General features: G+C 36.4%; 1 protein-coding gene across 1 annotated transcript in view; it reads right to left on the minus strand.

Annotated features, from left to right (window-relative positions):
- Positions 1–25,832, minus strand: part of LOC148954026 (caspase-2-like) — a 70,791-nt gene extending 44,959 nt beyond the window's left edge. The window contains exon 1 of the mRNA XM_089086890.1: positions 25,692–25,832. Coding sequence (XP_088943016.1) covers positions 25,692–25,826 — 135 coding nt within the window. The 5' untranslated portion in view covers positions 25,827–25,832. The remainder of the gene's footprint in view (positions 1–25,691) is intronic.
- Between the last annotated feature and the right edge of the window lie 1,608 nt (positions 25,833–27,440).

Raw genomic sequence — 27,440 nt, forward strand, 5'->3', positions numbered from 1 at the left:
AACCTGAGCGTCTTGAAAACCTGAGGGCTGTGCAACAAGCAGATCCTTTTATTATTCTAGGATTTTATGACCTGCTACAAAAAACAGCAGAAGAGCTTGAAATCTTAGACAAACCAGAATGTTGGTTCAACTTGGACGAAACTTCGTTTTGTCGCGATCCCGGTAGCCTTAAAATCGCTGGCGCGAAAGGATCCCCAGCAACGCGGCGAACTGGTGGCAATGGGCGTGATAACACAACTGTGCTTGTATGTGTTAATGCATGAAGTGAGAAGCTGCCACCACTGGTAGTCTTCTCGGGAAAAAACGGTTGGAGTTCATGGCTACTCGTTCAGGACCATCCAGATGCATGTTATTCAGCTACTAAGAAAGGATGGATGACTGCGGACCTTTTCTATAACCGGTTTAGAGATGTGTTTCCTGCCTCAGGTGAAAGAAAAAGCACTTCTTATTCTTGATGGCCATGGCTCCCATTTATCCTTGGCCCTTGCAAAGCTCGCTTCAGAGAAAAACGTTACCATCCTCAAGTTGCCAGCCCATGCATCCTATGTTCTGCAGCCTCTTGACAGGGTTATTTTCAAAGGGTTGAAATCATCATCTGAGCAGAAGCTCGTGGACTGGCAAAAAGCACACCCAGGTGACGTCTTGTCACGACCAGGCCTCGTGAAAATTTTATGTCAGATCTGGGAGACTTACTTAACCCCTTCACTGATTCAAAAATCATTTCAAGCAACAGGAATTTACGATTCCGCTATTCCAGCGCGTATCAACCGCGACGTGGTCGACAACGCGAAGTTTGATCCAGCCAAGTTCAAACAATATGTTGAGAGTAAGAAATCGGAGACTCAGAATTTAACAAGAGTGACTACCAGGGTGAATACTGCAACTGAACAGATTACCATTTCGGTGTTGGTTAGTCCGAAAAAGAATCATACGCATGACAAAACCTTAGAAGAACTTCTCTTGGACTCAGTACGTTGCCCTTCTCTTGATGTCTCAGCATCTGGGACATCCAGTAGGCAGAGAGTTGCCCGGGAAGCTGAAGTAATCACATCTGCAGAGGCTTTGAGAGGGCTTGAACAAAGAGAGAAAGAGAAAAAAGAAAAGCTAGAGAACAAAAAAGGGAAAGTACAAAAGAACACGCTCAAGCCAAAACTGAAAAAGAAAAAGAAAGATGATCTTTCCAGTGAAGACTCTGACGTTGATGTCTCATCGGGTTCCTCAACTGACGAAATGGATATCCGTGATACTGTTGGCAGTGAGCATGAAGAGGAGGAGGAAAAGAAGCTAAATATACAGCTTATGAGTACTATACTGTAGCATACGATACCAAACGTGATCAACAAGGTTTGTATATCGGAAGGGTGCTTGATTTTCCCGATGAAAATCTTGTTTGCATAAAATATCTTTGCTGTCTGAGCCTAGCCGATTATTCATACGATTGGCCGTTAAAAGATGACATTGACGAAGTCGAAGAAAACTACATCTTTGCCGGACCATTGAGGCTCTCTGGAGCTGGTCCCTTCACTCTACCACCATTCCAAATTCGGCACATCATCAGCCTTTACAAGAAGCACATTAGTGCCTGCAAGTGATCAAAAGTTTGCTTTTTCAAATCTCTGATACTAATTGAAACTGCTTTTTTTTATCCCATTATTTGAAGTACGTCGTTACCTTTTTCATATTTACAATAAAAAATTTGAAAAAATACCTTTCTCAGAGACTTCTCTTATGTACGGGGTAAAACCAGCACTGTCGGAGTTACCCCATAATAAGCAGAAAGCTGATGTTCCACTGTGGCACATACAAACCATTAACGAGAGTTTTTGGTTTGTACGGTTTTTCTTTACATAGAGGGACCCTCTATCATGGCTTAGTGTAAAATAATTTATATCTCTACGTACATAAGATTTACCTGGGAGGTGCCGGATTTACCCCCAGACTTGGGGTAAGTTTGGCCTCCCTGAGATGGGTTACTTTGGTGTAGCAACTCATGGAAACAACAAAACTTGGGGACTTTCTGGATTGTGCGGAATATTACTAGTATGATCAACAGCAACATCAAATAGTTTTTATTGTGGAAGAAACTCCAAAACAATCTTGGGACCAGATTAAGCTGAAAAAAACTCGATAAAGGGCCGGAATTACCCAAGTTCACCCTATACCTTCCCAGGACATACTTTAGCCTGTAGACCCACCCTGAAAATTTCATTTTCCTAACCTAACCCCTTTCCAAGATGGCCAAAAGTAGCTAAAGTAGAATTTTGCCTTTCATTTAAATAATGATGGTGATTTGTGGTAGTTTCATGCTTGGAAAATTATTTGACATTATTTTTGCTCATTCTTTGGTTTAATGGAGCTCTTTAGGCCTACTTTTCTTTGAAAAATTTGTTTTCTTGAAAGTTTTTTAAATTAAAAAAAGACATCAAGTAATAAATTCACTTGCAACCTAGCTAGATCATGTGGAAATGTAAACATTTACCCTGGACATTCTAGCCTGGACTAAAGTGAGCATTAAAAGAAAACTGTCTAAAATACATATTTGACAGTCTATACTAAGAACAGGTAATTTTTTTGCAAATCAGATTATTGACTTACAAATAAAGTGAATGTACCACTCAATGCCTTTTTTATGCTCTTTAAAAATATATTAATCACTTCTATCAGAAATTCAAATTTAAGCCCTTTTTGAGCTATTGAAAATGACAAAACTATAAAAACCTAACCTAACCTAGGTACCTTCCCCCCCCCCAAAAAAAAACCCAAAACAACACTTTAAATATTGTATAGGGGAGAATGGGGCGAACTTGGACACTTTTTAGTTTTCCATGCATAACTAGGTACTGGATTGACATAAAACAATTTAGTGTGGGTCGTTAGAAAGGTAAAAGTCTGGCAAATAATGGTGAATTTTTTTCAGATTTTTTAAAGATCACCCTGAAGCGTGAGTACCATGAGAGTAGGACCATGTCAAGTGTCCAGTTTCGCCCCTTACACGGGGTGAAATTGGACAGGCATGGGGCGACCTTGGACAAGACAGTTTTAAGCAGTTAAACTTTATCCAAATACAGAATATTCGTGTAAAATGATACATAATCACTCAAAATCATATGAAAACGCAAAATCGCATAAAAAAATCAGCCAGGAACATTGCACGGGCATCCGGGTTTCAACTAGGATTGTCATTTTAAAGCGTACATTGAAAGATCACAACCAAAGACAAGCCCCTGAACTGCACGACTGGTTCCACCAGCTGGAGAGGGGACATGAAGCTTCAGTTCTATGTCGGTAACGTCTATCTCAGCAATATCAGGAAGCTGTGGAAACATGAATTTGTCCCCTTGTTTCCAAAGAAAGTTAACCCTCGCAAACTGCTTTTCTACAACATCAAGAACTTCGCCAACATAATACACAAGGGCTTTCTTCTTTCCATACTCGAACTTGACAAGAACAAAGTCTCCGGCTTAAATGTCCTTGTCTACGTCATCCTTATCAGCCTCAGGGAGGTGCAGAGAATCGTCGGATGAATTGTCGTCAAGTTCAAGGTCATCACCACTACTTTCCACTGGAGATTCAATTTGCTTTCTTTTCTTGGCAGTGGGCTGCTTGGCCTGCTTGGGCATAGGCTTTTTACTCTGCTTTTCCTTTCTTGCTCGTGCTTCAGCTTCTAAAGCATCTTTTTCGGTTGTTTCGGTAAGAATACAAGTTCGACCTTGTTTTCTCGCATTCCTTCTGGGCTTTGTCATATCTGCTCTTGGATAGGGTGTTACTGCTTCAGGAGTCTGTTTTCCTAGCTTGCTTTGGGGACGAGAAGGTGAAGGAGGAGAGGGGGAGGGTATTGGCTCCATATCGAGTAACAAATCGTCCGGGGGTGGACGATTTGTCACATCAGCAGGTAGAAAGTCTACCTCAGAAAATACACTTCTGTTAAAGGGCCAAATTCCAGCTTTCGTGAAACCAACCGTTATATTTTCCCGGTTGAACTTGCGAATGAATAGTTCCTTGCAGAGCTGGGCAGTCTCGTGAATCGTAATTCGTTGACCTGGATGGATCTGCAACCAAGTGTTCAGTGATTCTCTCATCGCAAACTTGAACGGTCCGTAGACAGAGACGTCCAATGGCTGTAAGCGGTGGGAACAATGGGGAGGAAAGGTCAGGAGGTGGGCTCATTTGTCTTTGCACAGCCGCACTAATTCCACCGAAACATGGCTAGCGTGGTTGTCAAATAACAATAGCACAGAGTATTCTTTTGATGGCTTCACCCGCTTGATGAAGTGCTCAATAGAAGCTACAAAGTTGATGAAAGTCATCCAACCACTAGGGTGAGAAAGCCCGAGACATCCTGGGGGGCCTTCTCGAAAAAACTGGTCGTTCACCTTCACCCGTGGGAATATAAAAACGAGGGGAAGAGCTTGACCAGTGGTTGAAATAAACCCGAGCATTGTAACATTTTCCCCTCTCTCTGCTGACACTGTCTGGGAAACTTGCTTCGATCCTTTCCTTGCGATTACTTTTGGAGCTGGCAATACAGTAGGAACCCCAGTTTCATCACAGTTCCAGATACGGTTTGGTGGGAACTTGAATTTTTCGTAGAGTTTCTGCAGGTTGTCGAAGAACAGATTCACAACAACTGGATTGAAGCCAGCAGCCATTGCCTGGCTGGTATTTTCAGGCTTACGAATAGATGGCTCTTGGTTTCGTTTCATAAAGCCTGAGATCCAGTCAACCCCAGCTATGTCGTCTCGCACCCAACTCTCCGGCGTTTCGACGCCAATCAATTTACCCCAGTCAAAGGCAATTTTCCTCGCTTCTTTCGGAGTGAGGCCGTGATTCATCAGCTGACATTTTAGGAGATACTCTACAAACTCTTTTTCTTGTTTGTTAGAGAAAACAGTTTTTCTCTTCAGGTTGGGCGATGGGCTTGGGCGACATGGGGGTGTAACTGGATTCGCTCGAGGTTCTTCAGTAACTCCTTGTCGATTTTTCAGAGCATAGGCGACGGTTGATTTCTTCAGTCCATAGGTTGTTGCGGCATTTCTAATAGATAGTCTACGCTCTAAGACTGCATTCACTGCCTGCTCCATGGATTTGCCATCTGGTAGATCGTGTTTCCTGATGTAGTTGCGAACCATTGTCCAACTAGAAAGAACAAACAGTAAATGCACGGGAAAAAACCTGGAAATAGCTTTAAGAAGCAATGATATGAACTGGGTCCCTCCTTACTTACAGTTCGTTACCATGAATTGTTTGATCATGTAATTAAAAAAAAATTATATTAAAAATTAAAAAAAAAATTTAACGGCTTTTGTGATTAAGGGGTCATTCTTAAAGCATTGGAACAAAATTTGAACTTTAGCGTAGAGTGAGGTATTGACTAGGGGGTGAACCCCCTAAAATACGTAATAAAAATATACGAATATAGTTTGTTACATGAGTGAATTCATAAGTTACGTCAGAACAAAATTTCGAGAAAGCCATTTAGCCAAAAAATAAATAAAATTGATATACAAATTTTTTTTGAATTATTCATGTACGATGAGCCAAAATTGAAGCTGCATTAATTCAAAAACGTCCTGAAATTATATTACAAAAGACTAGTTTTTTTAACTGAAAGTAAGGAGCATAATTAAAACTTAAAACAAACAGAAATTATTCCTTATATGAAAGGGGTTGCCCCCTCCTCAACGCCTCGCTCTTTACGCTAAAATTTTTTATTTTTTAATAAAAGAGAGCTGTGAGAACGAGTCAAACTTTAGCGTAGTAAAGAGTAAGGCGTTGAGGAGGGGATATACGGAATAATTTCTGTTCATTTTAAGTTTTAATGTTGCTCCTTTCATTAAGCTAATGAAACAGCCAACTTAACCTCGTTGTGTTGTGCGAAAAAAAAACACATCTACACACAAGCAACGCCATCTAGCATCATCGATCAAACTCCAAATATTAGTTAAGAAATTCTCTAAAAATTGCCTCCAAAGAGGCAAAGACATTCTCTAAAATGATAAACAAAAATAGCACGGGGTGAAGTTGGACACACGGGGCGACCTTGGACAGTGTCCAAAGTCGCCCCCGAATTTCTGTCCAATCTCGCCCCTATCGAACCAATTTTAGAAAATGGCGTCCTGAAAAAGAAGTACTTGGAATAGACAAATCAAACTCAGGGCATAGATAGAGGATGTATCTAGCAACTGTACAACATCAACAACACAGAAAAACTACCACCTTTTGTTACCGCAAATCGAACTGATGTTGCGACTCCCAAATTTTTTTTAAGCATCTAAAAACTTTCTTACCTCTTATCCTGGTGTTAACAGTTCCGTTAGATTTCAAACTTCCCGCCAATGTAGACATACATAAGCCCCATCAACCCTATTTTTGGTGGATTGATAGAAGCAATAGGCTAGTTGTCAGGTTCGACGTCCAAGTTTGCCCCTGTCCAATTTCGCCCCGTTCTCCCCTACACAATTAAAACCACACTATACATTGTATTTCTCTACAGTGGTGTCTTGCATCATCCTGTCAAAATGGGTTTTTCATTTAGTCTTCAGTTTGAGATATATAAAAGAGTTGGTAAATATTTACCAAATCATATTATTGAGTTACAACTAAAGTGAATATACCATTTAAAGCCTTTTTTTATGCTGATTACAAATAGCCTATAACAATCCTTTCTATCAGAAATTAATTTTAGCCCCCCCTCCCTATATATGTCAATTCAGGATATATATTTGCACATATGGGGGTGGGGGTTAGGGGATGGGGCTGAAATTCATATCTGATATAAATGATTAGGCCCCTATTATATTTGTAATCAGCATAAAAAAAAGCATCAAATGGTGTAGGCCTATTCACTTTATTCCTAACTCAATAATATGATTTGGTAAATATTTACCAAAGAGTGGGTAAATTGAAGGAGTACCTCCAATATTTATTGTTAGGGTAAGACACCCAGTAGTCAGCCACCTGCCTATTCTTGGACAGAATGTAACTAACAGGGAACCAACCTCTAGACACCTGCCTATTCTTGGACAGAAAATACTCTTTTGTCTTCTAAAAACTTTCTAAGCACATTAGCCTAGAGGTAGGTTCCCTGTTAGTTACATTCTGTCCGAGAATAGGCAGGTGGCCGACTACTGGGTGTCTTACCCTACAATTTTCATTTATCCAACTTAATTGTGGAAAGTCAGAGCTTGTGGATTAAAATAAGGATTTATTATGAAACAGTAAGTTTAAAACAAATGTTTTAAGCCTTTTTACACCCTATATATTTTTGTCATTTTCAAGAGCTCAAAAAAGGGCTTAAATTTGAATTTCCAATTCACTTTATTTGTAAGTCAATAATATGATTTGCAAAAAAATTTACCAGAAAACCAGGTAAAATTCTACTTTAGTTACTTTTGGCTATCTTGGAAAGGGGTTGGGTTAGGAAAATGAAACTTTCAGGGATGGATGTACATGCTAAGGTTTGTCCCGGGAAGGTACTTTGAAGTACCTACCTCCACTCATCCCCCTCTATATAATGGTAAATTACTGCACATTACTAGTTGTTTTTAACTCATATTTCATCCTATATTACTATCATAAATATAAATCACTGCTTACCTTACACAACTTCTGCTTTTAACCTTGTTCATTAAAATATATTCCAGGTTAAATCCTATTTAAATCCTAAGCCATTTAATTTTCAACCCATGCCAACTTTCTTTATGGTATATGAAACCAGGTTTGTTGTGATGTCACACTTGGCTTATCAGAAACTCTTACCCTTAAGGGTAGCAGGCCCATGCCAAACAACTCTGTTGATAAGACCATTTAAACTGTATTAATTAGGGAAAGGATCTGACAAGAGAGACCAGTAAAAATAACCCAATCCTTTTTAGAGGACAAATTATGTCATGGGAAGATGTCTTTGAAATTCCCCTTCCATCCAAACTTAAAATTTTCTAAAATTCTACTTTAGAGGCTTTTAAAATATTTCTAAACTACTAAAAGATAGAGTGCTAAAAACATCAGAATCAACTTCAGAGGACACTTTATCTCATAGGAAGAGGTTTTTTAAATCCCCCTTCCCCCCAAACTCAAAATTTTCCAAAATTCTACTTTAGAAGATTTTTATATATTTCTAAAGCACTAATAGATAGAGTGCTAAAAACATCAGAATGGACTTCAGTGGACAAGTTATTTTAAGGGAATAGGTTTTTAAAATACCCCGTACCCCCAAACTCAAAATTTTCTAAAATTATACTTTAGAATCTTTTAAAATATTTCTAAAGCAATAATAGTGCTAAAAACATCAGAATATACTTCACAGGACAAATATTGTTACAGGACGATATTTTTGAAATCCCCCTTCCCCCCAAACTCAAAATTTTCAAAAATTCTACTTTAGAAGCTTTTTAAATATTTCCAAATCACTAATAGAAAGAGTACTAAAAAGATCTGAATCGACTTCAGAGGACAAATTATTTTATAGGAAGATGTTTTTGAAATCCCCTTTCCCCCAAACTCAAAATTTTAAAAAATTTTACTTTCGAAGTTTTTTTTAAATATTTCTAAAGCGCTAAGACATAGAGCGCTACAAACATCAGAATCAACTGTAGAGGATAAATTATGTTATGGGAAGATGTTTTTAAAATCCCCCGTCCCCCCAAACTCAAAATTTTCTAAAATTCTACTTTATTAGCTTTTTAAATATTTCAACAGCTCTAAGACATTGAGTGCTAAAACATCAGAATTAACATCAGAGGACACATTATCTTACGGGAAGAGGTTTTTAAAATCCTCCTTCCCCAAAAACTCGAAATTTTATAAAATTCTAATTTAGAAGCCGTTTAAATATTTCTAAATAACTAATAGATAGAGTGCTAAAAACATCAGAATCAACTTCAGAGGACAAATATTGTTACGGGAAGATGTTATTGAAATCCCCCTTCCCCCCAAAATAAAAAATTTCAAAAATTATAATTTAGAATATATTTAAATATTTCTAAATCACTTATAGAAAGAGATGTACAAACATCGGAATCGACTTTAGAGGACAAATTATGTTATGGGAAGATGTTTTTGAAATCCCCCTTCCCCCAAACTCAAAATTTTCCAAAATTTTACTTTCGAAGTTTTTTTTAAATATTTCTAAAGCGCTAAGACATAGAGCGCTACAAACATCAGAATCAACTGTAGAGGATAAATTATGTTATGGGAAGATGTTTTTGAAATCCCCCTTCCCCCCAAACTCAAAATTTTCTAGAATTCTACTTTAGGAGCTTTTTAAATATTTCTAAAGCGCTAAAACATAGAGTGCTAAAACATCAGAATCGACTTCAGAGGACAAATATTGTTAGAGGAAGATGTTTTTGAAATCCCCCTTCCCCCCAAACTCAAAATGTTCCAAAATTCTACTTTAGAAGATTTTTAAATATTTCAAAACCACTAATAGATAGAGCGCTACACATATCTGAATCAACTTCAGGGGACAAATTATGTTATGGCAAGATGTTTTTGAAATCCCCCTTCCCCCAAACTCAAAATTTTCCAAAATTTTACTTTAGAAGTTTTTTTAAATATTTCTAAAGCGCTAAGACATAGAGCGCTACAAACAACAGAATCAACTGTAGAGGAAAAATTATGTTATGGGAAGATGTTTTTGAAATCCCCCTTCCCCCAAAACTCAAAATTTTCTAAAATTCTACTTTAGGAGCTTTTTAAATATTTCTACAGCACTAAGACATGGAGCGCTAAAAACATCAGACTTTACTTAAGAGGAAAAGTTATATCACGGGAATATTTTTTTTAAATTCCCTGTACTCACACACTAAAAAGTTTCACTAATTATAATTTAGAGGCTTTTTTACATATTTCTAAAGCGATAAGACATAGAGCGCTACAGCAACCAGACTCATCTGGCTAGTATAACTTATAACATCGGGCTATGTTTTTGATTTAAAATTTACACCAGATCAAGAAATATAACAAAATTATACTTATTTAGATTAGTAGATATTTCTACAGACCTAATAGATATAGAGCTTAAAACAACAGAATAGACTTCAGAGGACATTTTATATCACGGGAAGAGGATTTCAAAATCCCCCTTCCCCCCTAACTCAAAATTTTCCAAAATTCTTCTTTAGAAACTTTTAAAATATATATAAAGCACATATAGATAGAGTGCTAAAAACATCAGAATCGACTTCAGAGGACACGTTATATCACTGGAAGAGGTTTTTAAAATCCCCCTTCCCCCCAAACTCAAAATTTTCCAAAATTCTACTTTAGAAGCTTTTTAAAATATTTCTAAAGCGCTAAGACATAGAGCGCTACAAACATCACAATCATCTTTAGAGGACAAATTATATTATGGGAAGATGTTTTTGAAATCCCCCTTCCCCCCAAACTCAAAATTTTCCAAAATTCTACTTTAGAAGCTTTTAAAATATTTCTAAAGCACTAATAGATAGAGTGTTAAAAACATCAGAATCAACTTCAGGGGACACGTTATATCACGGGAAGAGGCTTTTAAAATCCCCCTTCCCCCCAAACTCAAAATTTTATAAAATTCTACTTTAGGAGCTTTTCAAATATTTCTAAAGCGCAAAGACATAGAGCACTACAAACCTCAGACTCAACTTGAGAGGATAAATTTTGTTTTGGGAAGATGTTTTTGAAATTCCCCTTCCCCCCAAACTCAAAATTTTCAAAAATTCTAGAAGAGAAGATATTAAAATATTTCTATAGATCTAATACATGGACCGTTACAAACATCAGAATCGACATCAGATGACACGTTATATCACGCGAAGATGATTTGTAAATCCCCCGTCCCCCCAAACTTGAAATTTTCAAAAATTCTACTTTAGAAGCTTTTAAAATATTTCTAAAGCGCTAAGACATAGAGCGCTACAAACATCAGAATCATCTTTAGAGAACAAATTATATTATGGGAAGATGTTTTTGAAATCCCCCTTCCCCCCAAGCTCAAAATTTTCTAAACATCTACTTTAGAAGCTTTTAAAATATTTTTAAAGCACTAATAGATAGAGTGCTAAAAGCATCAGAATCGACTTCAGAGGACAAATTTTGTTATGGGAAGAGGTTTCTGGAATCCCCCGTCTCCCCACACTCAAAATTTTTAAAAATTCTACTTTAGAAGCTTTTAAAATATTTCTAAAGCACTAATATATAAGAGTGCTAAAAACATCAGAATTGACTTCAGATGACACGTTATATCACAGCAAGAGGTTTTTAAAATCCCCCTTCCCCCCAACTCAAAATTTTTCAAAATCCTACTTAAGAAGCTTTTTAAATATTTCTTAAGCAATAATATAGAGAGTGCTAAAAACATCAGAATCGACTTCAGAGGACACGTTATATCACAGGAAGAGGTTATTAATATCCCCCGTCACCCCAAACTAAAAAATTTCAAAAATTTTACTTAATAATCTTTTTTAAATATTTCTAAAGCACTAATAGATAGAGTGCTAAAAACATCAGAATTAACTTCAGAGGACAAATTATGTTACGGGAAGATGTTTTTGGAATCCCCTTCCCCCCAAACTCAAAATTTTCCAAAATTCTACTTCAGAAGCTTTTTTAAATATTTCTAAAGCGCTAAAACATATAATGCTACAAACAGCAGAATCAACTTTAGAGGACAATTTGTGTCATGGGAAGATGTTTTTGAAATTCCCCTTCCCCCCAAACTCAAAATTTTCCAAAATTCTACTATAGAAGCTTTTCAAATATTTCTAAAGTACTAAAAGATAGAGTGCTAAAAACATCAGTATCAACCTCAGAGGAGACGTTATGTCACGGGAAGATGTTTTTAAAACCCCCCTTCCCCCCAAACTCAAAAATTTCCAAAATTCTACTTTAGAAGCTTTTTAAATATTTCTAAAGCACAAATAGATAGAGTGCTAAAAACATCAGAATCGACTTCAGAGGACACGTTATATCACGGGAAGAGGTTTTTGAAATCCCCCTTCGCCCCAAACTCAAAAATTTCAAAAATTCTACTTTAGAATCTTTTCAAAGATTTCTAAAGCACTTATAGATAGAGCGCTACAAATATCAAAATCAACTTTAGAGGACAAATTATGTTATGGGAATATGTACTTGAAATCCCCCTTCCCCCCAAACTCAAAATTTTACAAAATTCTACTTCAGAAGCTTTTTTAAATATTTCTAAAGCTCTAATACATAGAACACTACAAACAGCAGAATCGACTTCAGAGGACAATTTATATCATGGGAAGATGTTTTTGAAATCCCCCTTCCCCCCAAACTCAAAATTTTCCAAAATTCTACTTTAGAAACTTTTTAAATATTTCAAAAGCACTAATACATAGAGCACTACAAAAAACAGAATCGACTTCAGAGGACAAATTATGTTACGGGAAGATGTTTTTGTAATCCCCCTTCCCCCCAAACTCAAAATTTTCAAAAATTCTACTTTAGAAGCTTTTTAAATATTTCTAAAGCATTAATAGATAGAGTGCTAAAAACATCAGAATCGACTTCAGAGGACACGTTATATCACGGGAAGAGGTTTTTAAAATCCCCACTCCCCCCAAACTCAAAAATTTCCAAAATTTTATTTTAGAAGCTTTTTTAAATATTTCTAAAGCACTAATACATAGATTGCTACAATTTTCAGAATCAACTTCAGAGGACACGTTATATCACGGGAAGAGGGTTTTAAAATCCCCCCCCCCTAACTCAAAATTTTCCAAAATGTTATTTTAAAACCTTTTTAAACATTTCGATATCATTAATAGATAGATTTCTAAAAACATTATAATCGACTTTTGAGGACAACTTCTTTGACGAGAAGATGTTTTTTGAATCCCCCTTCCCCCCAAACTCTAAATTTTCAAAAATTCTCCTTCAAAAGCTTTTTTAATTTTTTCTAAAGCGCTAAAACATAGAACGCTACAAACAGCAGAATCGACTTTAGAGGACAATTTGTGTCATGGGAAGATGTTTTTGAAATCCCCCTTCCCCCCAAACTCAAAATTTTCCAAAATTCTACTTTAGAAGCTTTTCAAATATTTGTAAGGCACTAATAGATAGAGTGCTAAAAACATTAGAATCGACTTGAGAGGACACTTTATCTCATGGGAAGATGTTTATAAAATCCCCCTTCCCCCCAACCTCTAAAATTTTCAAAAATTCTACTTTAGAAGCCTTTTAAATATTTCTAAAGCACTAATATAAAGAGCACTACAAATATCAGAATTGACTTCAGAGAACAAATTTTATTACGGGAAGATGTTTTTGGAATCCCCCTTCCCCCCAAACTCAAAATTTTCCAAAATTCTACTTTAGAAGCTTTTTAAATATTTATAAAGCAGTAATAGATAGAGTGCTAAAAACATCAGAATCGACTTCAGATGACACTTTATCTCACGGGAAGATGTTTTTAAAATCCCCCTTCCCCCCAAACTCAAAATTTTTTAAAATTCTACTTAAGAAGCTTTTTAAATATTACTAAAGCACTAATAGATAGAGTGCTAAAAATATCAGAATAAACTTCAGAGTACACTTTATATCAGAGGAAGAGGTTTTTAAAATACCCCTTCCCCCCAAACTCAAAAATTTCCAAAATTTTACTTAAGAAGCTTTTTTAAATATTTCTAAAGCACTAATAGATAGAGTGCTAAAAACATCAGAATCGACTTCTGAGGACAAATTATGTTACGGGAAGATGTTTTTGGAATCCCCCTTCCCCCCAAACTCAAAATTTTCCAAAATTCTACTTTAGAAGCTTTTTTAAATATTTCTAAAGCGCTAAGACACAGAACGCTACAAACAGCAGAATCAACTTTAGAGGACAATTTGTGTCATGGGAAGATGTTTTTGAAATCCCCCTTCCCCCCAAACTCAAAATTTTCCAAAATTCTACTATAGAAGCTTTTCAAATATTTCTAAAGTACTAAAAGATAGAGTGCTAAAAACATCAGAATCAACCTCAGAGGAGACGTTATATGATGGGAATAGTTAATTAATATCCCCCTTCCCCCCTCCCACCAAAATGTTCAAAATTACTATTTTGAATCATTTTAAATATTTACAGAGTATTATTGTTTATAGTGTTAAAAACTTCAAACTTGCAGAACATTGAACTGGTATATCTCTTCACTTTGTGTTTCAAACCTCCCTTCCCCCCAAACTCAAAATTGTCCAAAATTCTACTTTAGAAGAGGGGTCGGCGCCGTTTCTGTTTATGTTTTTTTTTTCTACCGTTTTATGTTCTGTTTTTTTTTTGGAAAACGGAAAAAACAGAAAAAAAGTAGCCGTTTTTTTAGTACTGTTCCTGTTTCTGTTTTGTTTTTTTTATGGCCGTTTTTGCCGTTTCTGTTTTTTTAAACCCGTTTTTCTTCATTTTCCGTGTTTTTATTAAGAATAGCACCATATCGCAGTCTAGCGACTTTTATTTGATTATCGATACTTGCCATCAATCGAAAAGCGCTGTCTTTACGTCTTCCGAAGAAAAGATTTGCAATTGAAGAAAACATTCGCCATAGTAAAAATTAATCTAAAGCAGTCTATTTGGATTTACACCCTTTGGTTAGTCTTGGTAAGTAGATGGTTACCTGGTTGGGTAAAGGTGCAGATTAGCTACCCCAGTACCGTAGGGTGCAGAGGGCCTGTAAATAGAACCAGGATATACACTAAAAAGTGATTTGTTTACATCCAGATTCGACTGAACCCTATCTGTGCAAATTTACAGCCCAATTGACTGAATAATATACAGTAAGTAATAAGTTGTTTTATCAGGGGTTGCTAAACAGCAGCTTCACCCAGATTAGTTCCCCCTGTAGTGTAGGGCACAGAGGCCCTGCCAACAGAACCAAGATATACAGGGTGAGTTCCAACCATTTAATTTTCATTACCCTAGTAAGCCCTGTAGCACTAGCAGAAGCGGAACTACAGAAAATTTTTGATATCCAATGGTCAGATATAGGAGCTACTCAACGAATCTTGCTGATTTTGCCTCTGCTAGTGCTGCAGGGCTTACTAGGCTTACGAAAAGTAAAAGGTTGGAACCCAGCCATAGTAAGAGATTTGTTTTTATCCTGTTTCTACTGGACAGTATATGTGCAACTTCACAGCCCAATTGACTGAATAATATACAGAAAGAAATAAGTTGTTTCATCAGTGGGAACTAATCTGCACCTTTACTCCTGGTTTCTCACATCAACATAATTGAATTAGTTGATTGAAATTTATAATCAAGGGACTGTTAAACAAAGAAGTAGGCTGAACATGTTGATGATCTATTCTTCAGCATGAGGGTATAAAATTTCCAATGACATGTTGATTTTAGGCATGTTCACTTGCAGCACCCAGGAAGGAATTGTGAATAGCCTCGATATTCTTTACCCTGCAATTGTCATATACTTTAGTAAATATTTGGAGCAGCTTATTTCCAATGGTCTAATTAGTCAATCTATTATCTGCATTATAAAATCTTCTAGCTACATCAGAGAGTCCTGGGTCTACGCTTTACTATTTCCTGCTATTATTAATATTATACTTTTATTTCCCTTAATATACCATATGAGGAGTATTCACAAATACAGAAAAAAGATACTTGCTTATGGAATAAAATTATGCTCTCTCCTACAGAGAAGTGTCTTTTTTCCTTGAATTGTTCTTCTTTCATACTCTTATTTGCAATCAGAGGAGTAACTAGACCTGCACTGCTCCATGCACGTAGTAATGATATTCTTTGCAGGTACCGATACACATGCTGTCATAAATGGCATCAAATCTGGCATCAAATATTTCATCAAGTTCTGACTCAGAACTTGGAGAGGGCCCTCCATCAAAGAAAGTCAAGTTCTGGGAGCAACATGGGACCAGGAATAAGGGAACAGCTGTAATTACCTGCAATAACTGCAAAAAAGATGTGAAGTCAACAAAGGGGTCTGCAACATCGTTTAAAAATCACCTTGTGGCTAAGCACAAAATTGCTGAACAACCTAAACCAAGTACTGTTCCAAAGAAGTCATATTCTACAGCCTTGTCTCAGCTCAGCATGCCGAGGAATCCTGTGAAACTAACCCAACTAGATTTGAAGGCACTGGAAAGAAAAGGGATATAAGAAATTTTTTGAAGTCAACAAAGCAGCAGCAGCTGAAGCTGAACAAGTTGTGTAGCAAAACGGTTTGCATTGACAAGCTTCCTAGTTCAATATTTGAAAAACCAGGAGTAAAGGCTCTAATCACTAAACTTACGGGAGGTCTTACTGGATCCTCAGCTTGTACTCCTGCAAGACATCTAATTACAGCAAAGAAAAGGAAGGTCAAGCAGCTCAATGCTGAACTCCAGAAAGTCCAGAAAGTGAATTTGACTCTAGACTGCTGGTCTTCAAGAACGGGGTCTGGCTTTCTAGGTATTACAGCTCATTATGTGATGAAAAGCACTGATGGCAAGCTCACTCTGGTGCATAGAATCCTTGATTTTAAGAGACTAAAAGTTGCTCAAACTAGCGCCAACATTCTTCATGCAATCCGTAGTAGCCTCCAGAAGTTCAGAATTCTACGGAAAGTCTACTTTATAATTACTGATTCGGGAGCTAATATAGTAAAGGCTCTCAGAGACGGTGACATTATGCGAAGCTCTTGCTTTGCACACAACCTGCATAATGTGGTGACTTATGCCCTTGAGCTGTGGGAATGCAGAAACCCGGCAGATTTAGTGAGTGTTCCCCACCTAAATGATTCAGGATCCGGTTCAGAATCTGATGACAACGTTGATACTGCTGAACAAGATGACTTTCCTGACCTGATTGTAGGAGATGATGACATTGAAGAAACTGGACATACCGACTGCAGTAATGATGATGATAGTAGCTCCGAATTAAATGATCCAGACCTTGACAGCGATAGTGAGAGCTCAATACCTAGACAAAGAGGCGTCTCTAGTGAAGTATTGACGCTGGGACCAGCACTGGTAAAAACGAAAGCTGGTTAGAATCCTGAAAGTATCTTCCAAATCCCACGATCTTTTTGAAGGTATCTGCAAGACATATAATCTTAGTCCATCCATCACAAAAGACACGAATGTTCGATGGAATAGCACACTTACCATGATAGAAATGTATTGTGCCCGAAAAGAGCCACTGCACGACTTCTTCAACCAAAACCTACGTGACGCTAAGATTAGAGAGCTCGAACTTCACAGCAATGAGTGGTCCATCATGGAGCTGTCATTGAGGTTCTTCGCCCGTTCAAACAGGCAACAGTGATAGCAAGTGGATACAATTATGTTTCGGCCAGCAAAGTCGTGCTGATGATTAAGGGATTACTGTTGTTTTGTCAGACTCCAGATACTAGTATTATGGCTGAGTCAATCAATGGGCTGAAGGAACTTCAAGTTGTTCAGCTCAGGAGATATTTTTCAGCCAGTCGTAAGTTTGATATGATGCTCTTCACAAGAGCTGGTTTTTTGGACCCTGCAATTTATGAAAAAATAACACATGTAGACAGAGAGTCAGCTCGTCAGTCCATCTCCTCGCTTCTCCAGCAATTTATCTCCGAGCAGAGAAGCACAGAAGAACTCGATCCAATCCAATTGAACTCCACATCTTTCCCTATTGACGTCGCTCCTACTAAGGCAGGGACTAACCGAAAAGGGTCACCAGAGACTCTTGATCAAGAAGACAGCTTGTTTTCTAAGTTTCTCTACACGACTGGGTTACGGATGAACTCTACGAGGCAAAATGCCAACAGTATGAGCATTGACCGCGTGGCAGCAAATATTATCAGGGCATATGAGGAGAGAGTTCCTGTGTTTTTGAGAGAGAGACGAAGATCAGGACAAAATAATTCTGATCCACTAGAATTTTGGTCTGATTACTTTTACACTTACCCGGAGTTAAGTGAAATTGCATGTATGCATCTATCAGTCCCTGCAACTTCAGTACCCAGTGAGAGTGCATTTAGTATTGCTGGGTACTGTACGCGAAAGCAGTGCTCACGAATGACTGCAAAGTCATTTGAACTCCGAATGTTTTTAAGTGACAAATTTTAATTTATGTGGTCTTTTCATATATTTGGTCTTTTTGTATATTTAGTCTTTTTTATTAATCTATATTAATAAATATTCACTTTACTCTCGTAAATCTAAAGAAACTGAAAAAAAAAAAGAAAAATCTGTTAAAAAGGCCGTTTTTTAAGTAAAAAAAGTTCGTTTCTGTTTTTCGATAAAAAAAACCGAAAAACAGAAACGGATTTACGTTTTTTTTCTCCGTTTTTTCATTGCCGTTTTTTACCGTTTCTGTTTTAGCCAAAAACAGAAACGGTGCCGACCGCTACTTTAGAAGCCTTTAAAATATTTCTAAAGCACTAATAGATAGAGTGCTACAAAAACCAGAATCAACTTCAGAGGACAAATTATGTTATGGGAAGATGTTTTTGAAATCCCCCTTTCCCCCAAACTCAAAATTTTCCAATATTCTACTTTAGAAGCTTTTTAAATATTTGTAAAGCGCTAATACATAGAGTGCTACTAACATCAGAATCAACTTTAGAGTACAATTTATGTCATGGGAAGATCTTTTTGAAATCCCCCGCCCCCCCAAACTCACAATTTTACAAAATTGTTACTTATGAAACTTGTTTAAATACTTCTATAGCGCTAAGACATAGAGCAGTACAAACATCAGAATCGACTTTAGAAGACAATTTGTGTCAGGGGACGATGTAGAGGACAAATTATATTATGGGAAGATGTTTTTGAAATCCCCCTTCCCCCAAACTCAAAATTTTCCAAAATTCTACTGGATAAGCTTTTTAAATATTTCTAAAGCACTAATAGATAGAGCGCTACAAATATCAGAATCGACTTCAGAGGACAAATTATGTTATGGGAAGATGATTTTGAAATCCCCCTGACCTTTCATCCCATTCCCCCTTCATACTCTAAAATCTGGTTGATAATTTGAAATTCGAAAAGCCTTATTTTCCACGGGGTCATTTTTATTGGAGGCGAGGGCGATTTTAAAAACCTTGTCCTGTGATATAACGCGGCCTCTTAAGTCGATTCTGATGTTTTTAGCACTCTCTGTCTTAGAGCTTTAGAAATATTTATAAAGATCCTAAAGTAGAATTTTAGAAAATTTTGAGTTTGGGGGGAAGGGGGATTTCAAAAAACATCTTCCCATAACATAATTTATCCTCTAAAGTCGATTCTGATGTTTGTAGCGCTCTATGTCTTAGCGCTTTAGAAATATTTAAAAAAGCTACTAAAGTAAAATTTTGGAAAATTTTGAGTTTGGGGAAAAAGGGGGTTTCAAACATCTTCCTATGACATAACTTGTCCTCTTAAGTTGATTCTGATGTTTGTAGCGCTCTGTGTCTTACCTAGACCCCAGCACCACGCCGGCGCATCAACCAAACGCTGCCAACGAGAGGCTCGGCTGACCGCCACTGAAGTGTCACAACGTCGCTGGCGTGCCGCGGGAAGAGGAGGTGGTGTTTGGTTGACTTTGAATTAATTTTGCGGCAATTCTTTATTGCGTCAACCGCAAAGTCAAAGCTTTTCTTTTCTCGTGTGGTTTAAGTATTTTGATTTTCCTGATTAGAAATCAAGCTGGGCTTGCACAATTCCCAATTTTTAGAGATTCCCCCGAAAATCTTTGTACCAACCCAACAAAAATTTGGTTCCGAAAATCATCCAATCATGTTGCCACCTCTTGTGATTTATCACTAGTGACTATCCCTGCCAAATATTACTTTGTATACCATAATTCTTCGCTACTCTCCTGTATTTTAATTTTCGTCTCTTGTGTTACTTTGCATATAAACCAGACATATATCGTTTCAATATACACGGTTCTACATATGCTGACAAAAGTATCATCTTTATAAGATTAAATAATAAAAAAAAGTTTTTTTTTAACTTAAAGTAAGGAGCAACATTAAAACTTAAACCGAACTGCAATTATACCGTATATGAAAGGGACTGTCCCCTCCTTCACACCTTGCACTTTACGTTACTTTAGCGTAAAGAGCTAGGGATTGAGGAGGGGACAGCCCCTTTCATATACGGACTAATTATTGTTCATTTTAAGTTTTAACGTCGCTCCTTACTTTCAGTTAATAAAACTTGTTTTTATTTAATTTCTGAACGTTTTCCAACTAATACTGGTTTGATTTTGGCTCCCAGTGCATGAAAAATTAAAACACAATTGGCTTATTGGTTTTGGCAGATTTATTCCGGATATGAAGGGTCGCCCCTCCTCAATACGTTGCTCTTTACGCTAAAGCTGTTAGCACTTTTAAAAAAGCTTCCTATTCTAATTAAAAAGCCCCTTTTTTCAATTTTAGTAAACAGTCTAACTTTAGGGTAAAGAATAAGGTACTGAGGAGGGGCAATCCTTCATATATGGCATAATTTCTGTTTGTTTTTTTGAATAATTCTGCTAAATCTGGCTCACCTTCTATGAAATATACCCCTCCCCCTCACGGAACTCCTCCGTGGAAATTTCATCCACTGTAAAATGCACCTGCCCCCGTCAAATTCCCTTCAGAAAATTCTTTCCTCGCTGAGAATTCTCCCTCTCTGTAAAATTGCGTGTGGACGATTCATCCTGAAAAATTCTCCTTACCATTTTTTCATTGGAATAAGATTTTAATCTATATATTGGTTTCTCGGTCACTCCAGAAATTCCCCCTTCCATGGAAATTATTTCTCAAAAAATAAAACGCACAGAAAAAAGCCTCCAGAACATTTCCAAATAAAAAATTTGGCAAAGAGAATGTAAAACAATTAAAAAGAATTTCATATAGTAATTCTGTCAATACCCCCAGTGTAACATTTCCCCCAGAATATTCACTCATCTGAAATTTCCCTCCCAAAGGAAAATTCTTCCCTTAGAAATCCACCCCAAGCACAACTTTCCCCCTCGCTAAGGTGCATCTTTGCACTTTTAAACGTTTTATGGAGAGTCCGTAACTACAGGAATTCCATGCTAGTGTTTCAATAGACTCAACAGAAACTTTATGAGCGCATGGACCTGTAAAAATAAAAACATCTTCTCGTAACATAAATTGTCCTCTAAAAACAATTTGGATTTTTTTTACTGGTCAAGGCTATCTCTTGGCAAATCCTTTCCCTAAGTAATACAGTTTAAATGGCTTGGCTTATCAACACACTCTTCAACCCCATGGCATTTGCATGATATGATAAGCAAAGTTGTGACATCACAAACCGGTTTCCTAAGCAGGTCAGTTATATAGTAAACAAGTTTAAATGGATGAAAAAGGAATGTTAAAGGAACTTTAGAAGCTTTTCAAATATTTCTAAAGCACTAATAGATAGAGCGCTACAAATATCAGAATCAACTTTAGAGGACAATTTTTGCCATGGAAAGATGTTTTTGAAATCCCCCTTCCCCCCAAACTCAAAATTCTACTATATAAGCTTTTTAAATATTTGTAAATCGCTAAGACATAGAGCGCTACAAACATAAGAATCGACTTTAGAGACCAAATTATATTATGGGAAGAAGTTTTTGAAATCCCCCTTCCCCCAAACTCAAGATTTTTCAAAATTCTACTTTAGAAGCTTTTTAAATATTTGTAAAGCGCTAAGACATAGAGCGCTACAAACATAACAATCAACTTTAGAGACCAAATTATATTATGGGAAGATGTTTTTGAAATCCCCCTTCGCCCCAAACTCAAAATTTTGTAAAGTTTTAGCCTTCTTTTCCATGGGGGGGGGGGGGTATTTTCCCCGGGGGGTAAAGTATTTGGACAGTTTGAAGTCAGAAAATAATTATTTCTAGGTAATAGGGCCACTAAAAAATTACTGAAGAATAGCTAGGTATCTGGAAATGTTGTTAACTAAAAAAAAAAAAAAAAAGAAAGAACATCCTTGTATAAAGTAAATTTAATATTTCATTTAATTTTTTTTTTTGAACAGATATCAGTGCCGACTCGAAAGCATTACGGTTTCTGCCAAAGTTAAATTTCTGCAACCTGGGACTAAACAAGCAAAATGATTCAATTTTCTACTGTCGAGGCAGTCTTAGAGTTGTATTATAACCAAAGCATGTTATTGAGAAGCAGGAATTGTGATAACTGTGGCCAGATTTGCGTAAAATATAGAAATTCGTTTTGTTGCCAGAAGTATAGGCTTATACCTATCCGAGGTGGCCGAGAATATTCTCAGGTAAAGTGTAATTTTTAAAAATCAGTCTATGACAAAACATGGATGGCTGGTTCACACATTTCTCTGCAAAAAAATTTCTGTTTTTTGATGATTTGGCTTCAAATACCGCCTCCAAGGGAGAATTTCATGATCAAAAATGTTATTTGTTGTAAAAAAAACGTTTGCGGATTGGAGCCAGTTCTGCACAGAGGTTTGTATGTACATATGTCATTCAAACTCTGCTCCTTTGGGAGGAGAAGGAGTCATGGTTGAGATAGATGAAGCCAAATTTGGGAAGCGTAAATATAATCGTGGTTGGATTGTTGCGGGTGCTTGGGTACTTGGTGGAATAGAGCAAGGAACTGGTAATTCATTCATGGTTTATGTGCTGGATAGAAGTAGTGCCACGCTGTTGGGAATTATCCAAAACCAAATCTTGCCAGGGACAACAATTATCAGTGACTGTTGGAGGGCCTACAATTGCCTGGCTAGCCAGGGCTATCAGCATTTACACGTCAACCACAGCATAAATTTTGCTGACCCTGCAACAGGTGCTCACACAAAACATTGAAAGACACTGGCTTGAAGTTCAAGAAAATATACCCACATATGGCAGAAGAGAAGAACATATGGAAGGATATCTAGCAGAGCACTATTTCAAAAAAAATATTCAATCTCCTCGAGAATGCACCATTTCATGAAACATATATCGGAGCTTTATAACCCCAACTAATTTGTTTTTTATAGGTATTATTTACTAGTTCATTTTTAAAATGTTGTAACAGAAAATATGGCACTTTACGATATCTAACCCCATTTGTTCTTAAAGCAATCCAAATAATGTTTTCCAAATAGTTTAGCGTAGCAATCTTCATTCTTGAATCTATGAGACGTTATTGAAGTGTAAATAGTGAGGGGGAGAGAGGGGGCGGAAGTAAATATTTAACTATAGAATAATCGGTACTTGTGGATTATAAATAACCCACCACCATACACGAAAGAAGTTAAGTTTGGTTACTACTAATGAAATAAAATAAAATAGGATGAATATACTAGTTTAGAAACAAATTTGGGCTACATATTTGCACATTAGGGGGTGGGGGTAAATTATAGCATATATTAAATACGTAACCTAACCTATGTACCTTTTTCCCTCTCTAAACCCAAAAAAACAACAGTTTAAATATTGTAAACGCAATAAGAAATCACGCTTTTTGATCCATTAGTCTAACAAATACCCGGTTGTCTGGTTTCCTTGTAAAGTCTATAGTGGTGGGTTATTTATAATGCACAAGTACCGAATAATCTATATGCGTTTTGATTAGTTTTTTTAGAAACCCCTGAACATTTTGAGTTGGGTAACCACATAAAACATATTCAAATAGCTTAATCCTATAATGTTGAAAAATTTTGCTTTTCTTTTTTACATCTGCAATTCAAAATATGTAGAAAATGCTGGAACTTATATAAAAATTTTCTTTTGAGGGTGGAGAGGTTAGCTGCCAGGGGATTTGATAGCAGGGGGAGGGGGGACTAAATAGGTTGAGTCACAAGTTCGAACCTTAAAACATACAGGGGTTAGGAGGTACTATTTTTGTTAAACAATAAAAAACTTTAGCGTAAAGAGCGAGGCGTTGAAGAGGGGACAGCCCCTTTCATATACGGAATAATTTCTGTTTATTTTAAGTTTTAATGTCGCTCCTTACTTTCAGTTTAAAAAACTTGTTTTTTTTTATCTAAAGGATGCAAAAGCGGGAGTTTGGGGGGCGGCAGGCCCCCAACTGTACCTCCTAACCCCTGTCCGTTTTATTGTTTGAACTTGTGACTCAGCCTGTTTAAAGTAAAACATAGTAACGTTAAAAACGTAGTTTTTTTTAAAATAATTTCTGCACGTTTTGTGTCTTAGCGCTTTACAAATATTAAAAAAAAGCTTCTAAAGAAGAATTTTGGAAAATTTTTAGTTTGGGGGGAAGGAGGATTTCAAAAACATTTTCCAATAACATAATTTGTCCTCTGAAGTCGATTCTGATATTTGTAGCACTCTATCTATTAGTGCTTTAGAAATATTTAAAAAGCTTCTAAAGTAGAATTTTGGAAAATTTTGAGTTTAGTGCTTTAGAAATATTTTAAAAGCTTCTAAAGTAGAATTTTGGAAACGTAGTTTTTTTTAAATAATTTCTGCACGTTTTGTGTCTTAGCGCTTTACAAATATTTAAAAAAGCTTCTAAAGTAGAATTTTGGAAAATTTTTAGTTTGGGGGGAAGGAGGATTTCAAAAACTTCTTCCAATAACATAATTTGTCCTCTGAAGTCGATTCTGATCTTTGTAGCGCTCTATCTATTAGTGCTTTAGAAATATTTAAAAAGCTTCTAAAGTAGAATTTTGGAAAATTTTGAGTTTAGTGCTTTAGAAATATTTTAAAAGCTTCTAAAGTAGAATTTTGGAAAATTTTGAGTTTGGGGGGAAGGGGGATTTTAAAAACCTCTTCCCGTGATATAATGTCTCCTCTGAAGTTGATTCTGATGTTCTTAGCACTCTATCTTTTAGTACTTTAGAAATACTTTAAAAGCTTCTAAAGTAGAATTTTAGAAAATTTTGAGTTTGGGTGAAAGAGGGATTTCAAAAACATCTTCCCATGACATAATTTGTCCTCTAAAAACGATTAGGTTATTTTTGGATCTATTAGTGCTTTAGAAATATTTTAAAATCTTCTAAAGTAGAATTTTGGAAAATTTTGAGTTTGGGGGGAAGGGGAATTTAAAAAACATCTTCCCGTGACATAATGTCTCCTCTGATGTTGATTCTGATGTTTTTAGCACTCTATCTTTTAGTACTTTAGAAATAATTTAAAAGCTTCTAAAGTAGAATTTTAGAAAATTTTGAGTTTGGGTGGAAGAGGGATTTCAAAAACATCTTCCCATGACATAATTTGTCCTCTAAAAACAATTAGGTTATTTTTACTGGTCTCTCTTGTCAAATCCTTTCCCTAATTAATACAGTTTAAATGGTCTTATCAACACAGAGGTGTTTGGCATGTGCCTGCTACCCTCAAGGGTAAGGGTTTCTGATAAGGCAAGTGTGACATCACAACAAGCCTGGTTTCATATACCATAAAGAAAGTCAGCATGGGTTGAAAATTAAATGGCTTAGGATTAAAAATAGGATTTTGGAATATATTTTAATGAACAAGGTTAAAAGCAGAAGTTGTGTAAGGTAAGCAGTGATTTATATTTATGATGGTAATATAGGGTGAAATAGGAGTTAAAAACAACTAGTAATATGCAGTAATTTATCATTATATAGAGGGGGGGATGAGTGGAGGTAGGTACTTCAAAGTACCTTCCCGGGACAAACCTTAGCATGTACATCCATCCCTGAAGGTTTCATTTTCCTAACCCAACCCCTTTCCAAGATAGCCAAAAGTAACTAAAGTAGAATTTTACCGAAAACAATATACTACTCTTATATTAGAATATTTTGAATAGGTTCTATGCACACAACAAGAATAAAATACTAAATGCATAGGCTTAGCCTACCATGATATCATCCATCATTTCCTGGCTGAACATCCTTTTCTGCACTGATAGCCTTTGAAAGCGGTCGTCTAACTTTAACTTCTTTTCCAAGGCAACAAGATTTCGTTTTATTTTCTTCTTGTCTTCTTCGTTCATTGTCTGAGAAAGTCTTCTTCTTCTATTTAACAGCAGGCGGGCTTTTCAGTAAAACTATTTAGACCTTTTCCTTTTGCTTCACTCTGTGGGCTACAGAGCTACTGGCTTGATTGCCTCATATTTATTAGATATATTCAGATATCTTTCAGCAGATCTTTTGACTCTAGGAGTTCAAATATAAGATGATAGATGTCGATTTCTATTGTCTGTGTGCAGGTATAGTTAGCTAGGCTCTTGGCTGATAGTGGGATTTTGTGGTGTTTGAAGTATTTTAACAGTTTACAAAGCACGGTATGTTGTGCAGACGTCAGCATATTACATTCAAATAGGCAATGATCAATTGTTTCATTATTCATATTACAATGCCTGCAAAGAGGGGACAGGGGAATTGAGACACTTGAATTAGAAAGCTTATATGAGAATGCAAGGAAATTTAGTCCATTTGTTCCAGAACGAATTCTATGATAAATTTTAGAAAGATGCTTATTGGGAAAGGGGGAAAGGATAGGATTAATCTTATTAAAATTAATATCTGATAGCCTCCATCGGTAAATATCTCTAATTGGGATTGGTCTCCCACTTGGCTGGTCAATATTTATAGAATTTTTTGCTATTTCATCAACCTGATGATTACCACTTATGCCAGAGTGGCTAGGAATGTACTGAAAGTAAGTTTTTATGCCACTTGAAGCAAGATTATCAATAATACTGAGACAATGATAAGTGTCAATGTCCAACTTATATTGAGGAGCTGAGGCCAGCAACTCAAGGCTTGATAAAGAGTCGGAATAGATGATAATATTATTCGAATTTTCAATCAAAGGTTGGTTTTACTTAAGGTGTTCTAATGCCATGATTATGGCATTTAACTCAGCAGACATTATAGATAAATTATTAAACAATCTCTCTCCCATCGCAATTTTCAGGTGAGGAAGGAAAACACCACTTGCAACCTTCTCATCCATTTTTGACCCATCAACAAATATTTGGAAGTGATTTTTATAGGTAATTGTATTAAGGTCTGCAAATTTTTTCTGGACAAAAGCAATGGGGGTTAAATCTTTATTCCATTTTGAAAATTCAGTATTTATTATGGGAAATGACCAATTCCATGGAGGGATTGTGGGAAAGCAGGTGCAATAGATTTTTCTGGTACAGGGAACTTCTTTTGAATATTGGCATACTCATCTGCAATACCTCTATACATGGCTGGATTTCTTAACCAATTATGTAATGTGTGTGAGCTATTTGATTCTATTTTTGTAAGATGTTTTATCGAGAGAAAGCTACGTCTCTCCCTTATTGTTGTTAATCCACTCTCCATAAGCAGAGACTTGGTGCTTGTGGGTTTCCTAAGACCAAATATGAGACGTATTATATCATTTTGTGTTGTTTCAATTTTTTGCATCTGGGTCTTTGCACATGCACCATAGACAATGAGCCCATAGTCAATATGGGGTCTTATAGGTGATTTAAAAAACTGGAGTAAGGTTTTCTCCTTACAACCCCAGGGTGTGGAAAGAAGTCTTTTTAGTATATTTGCTTTTCTATAACATTTTTTTATTGTGTTTGAAATGTGGAGGTGGAAATTAAGTTTTTGGTCAAGCATGAGAC

This window comes from Artemia sp. Qi Xiang Cuo, chromosome 3 (assembly GCF_049724085.1).
Source record: "Artemia sp. Qi Xiang Cuo chromosome 3, ASM4972408v1, whole genome shotgun sequence".
Lineage (NCBI taxonomy): Eukaryota > Metazoa > Arthropoda > Branchiopoda > Anostraca > Artemiidae > Artemia > Artemia sp. Qi Xiang Cuo.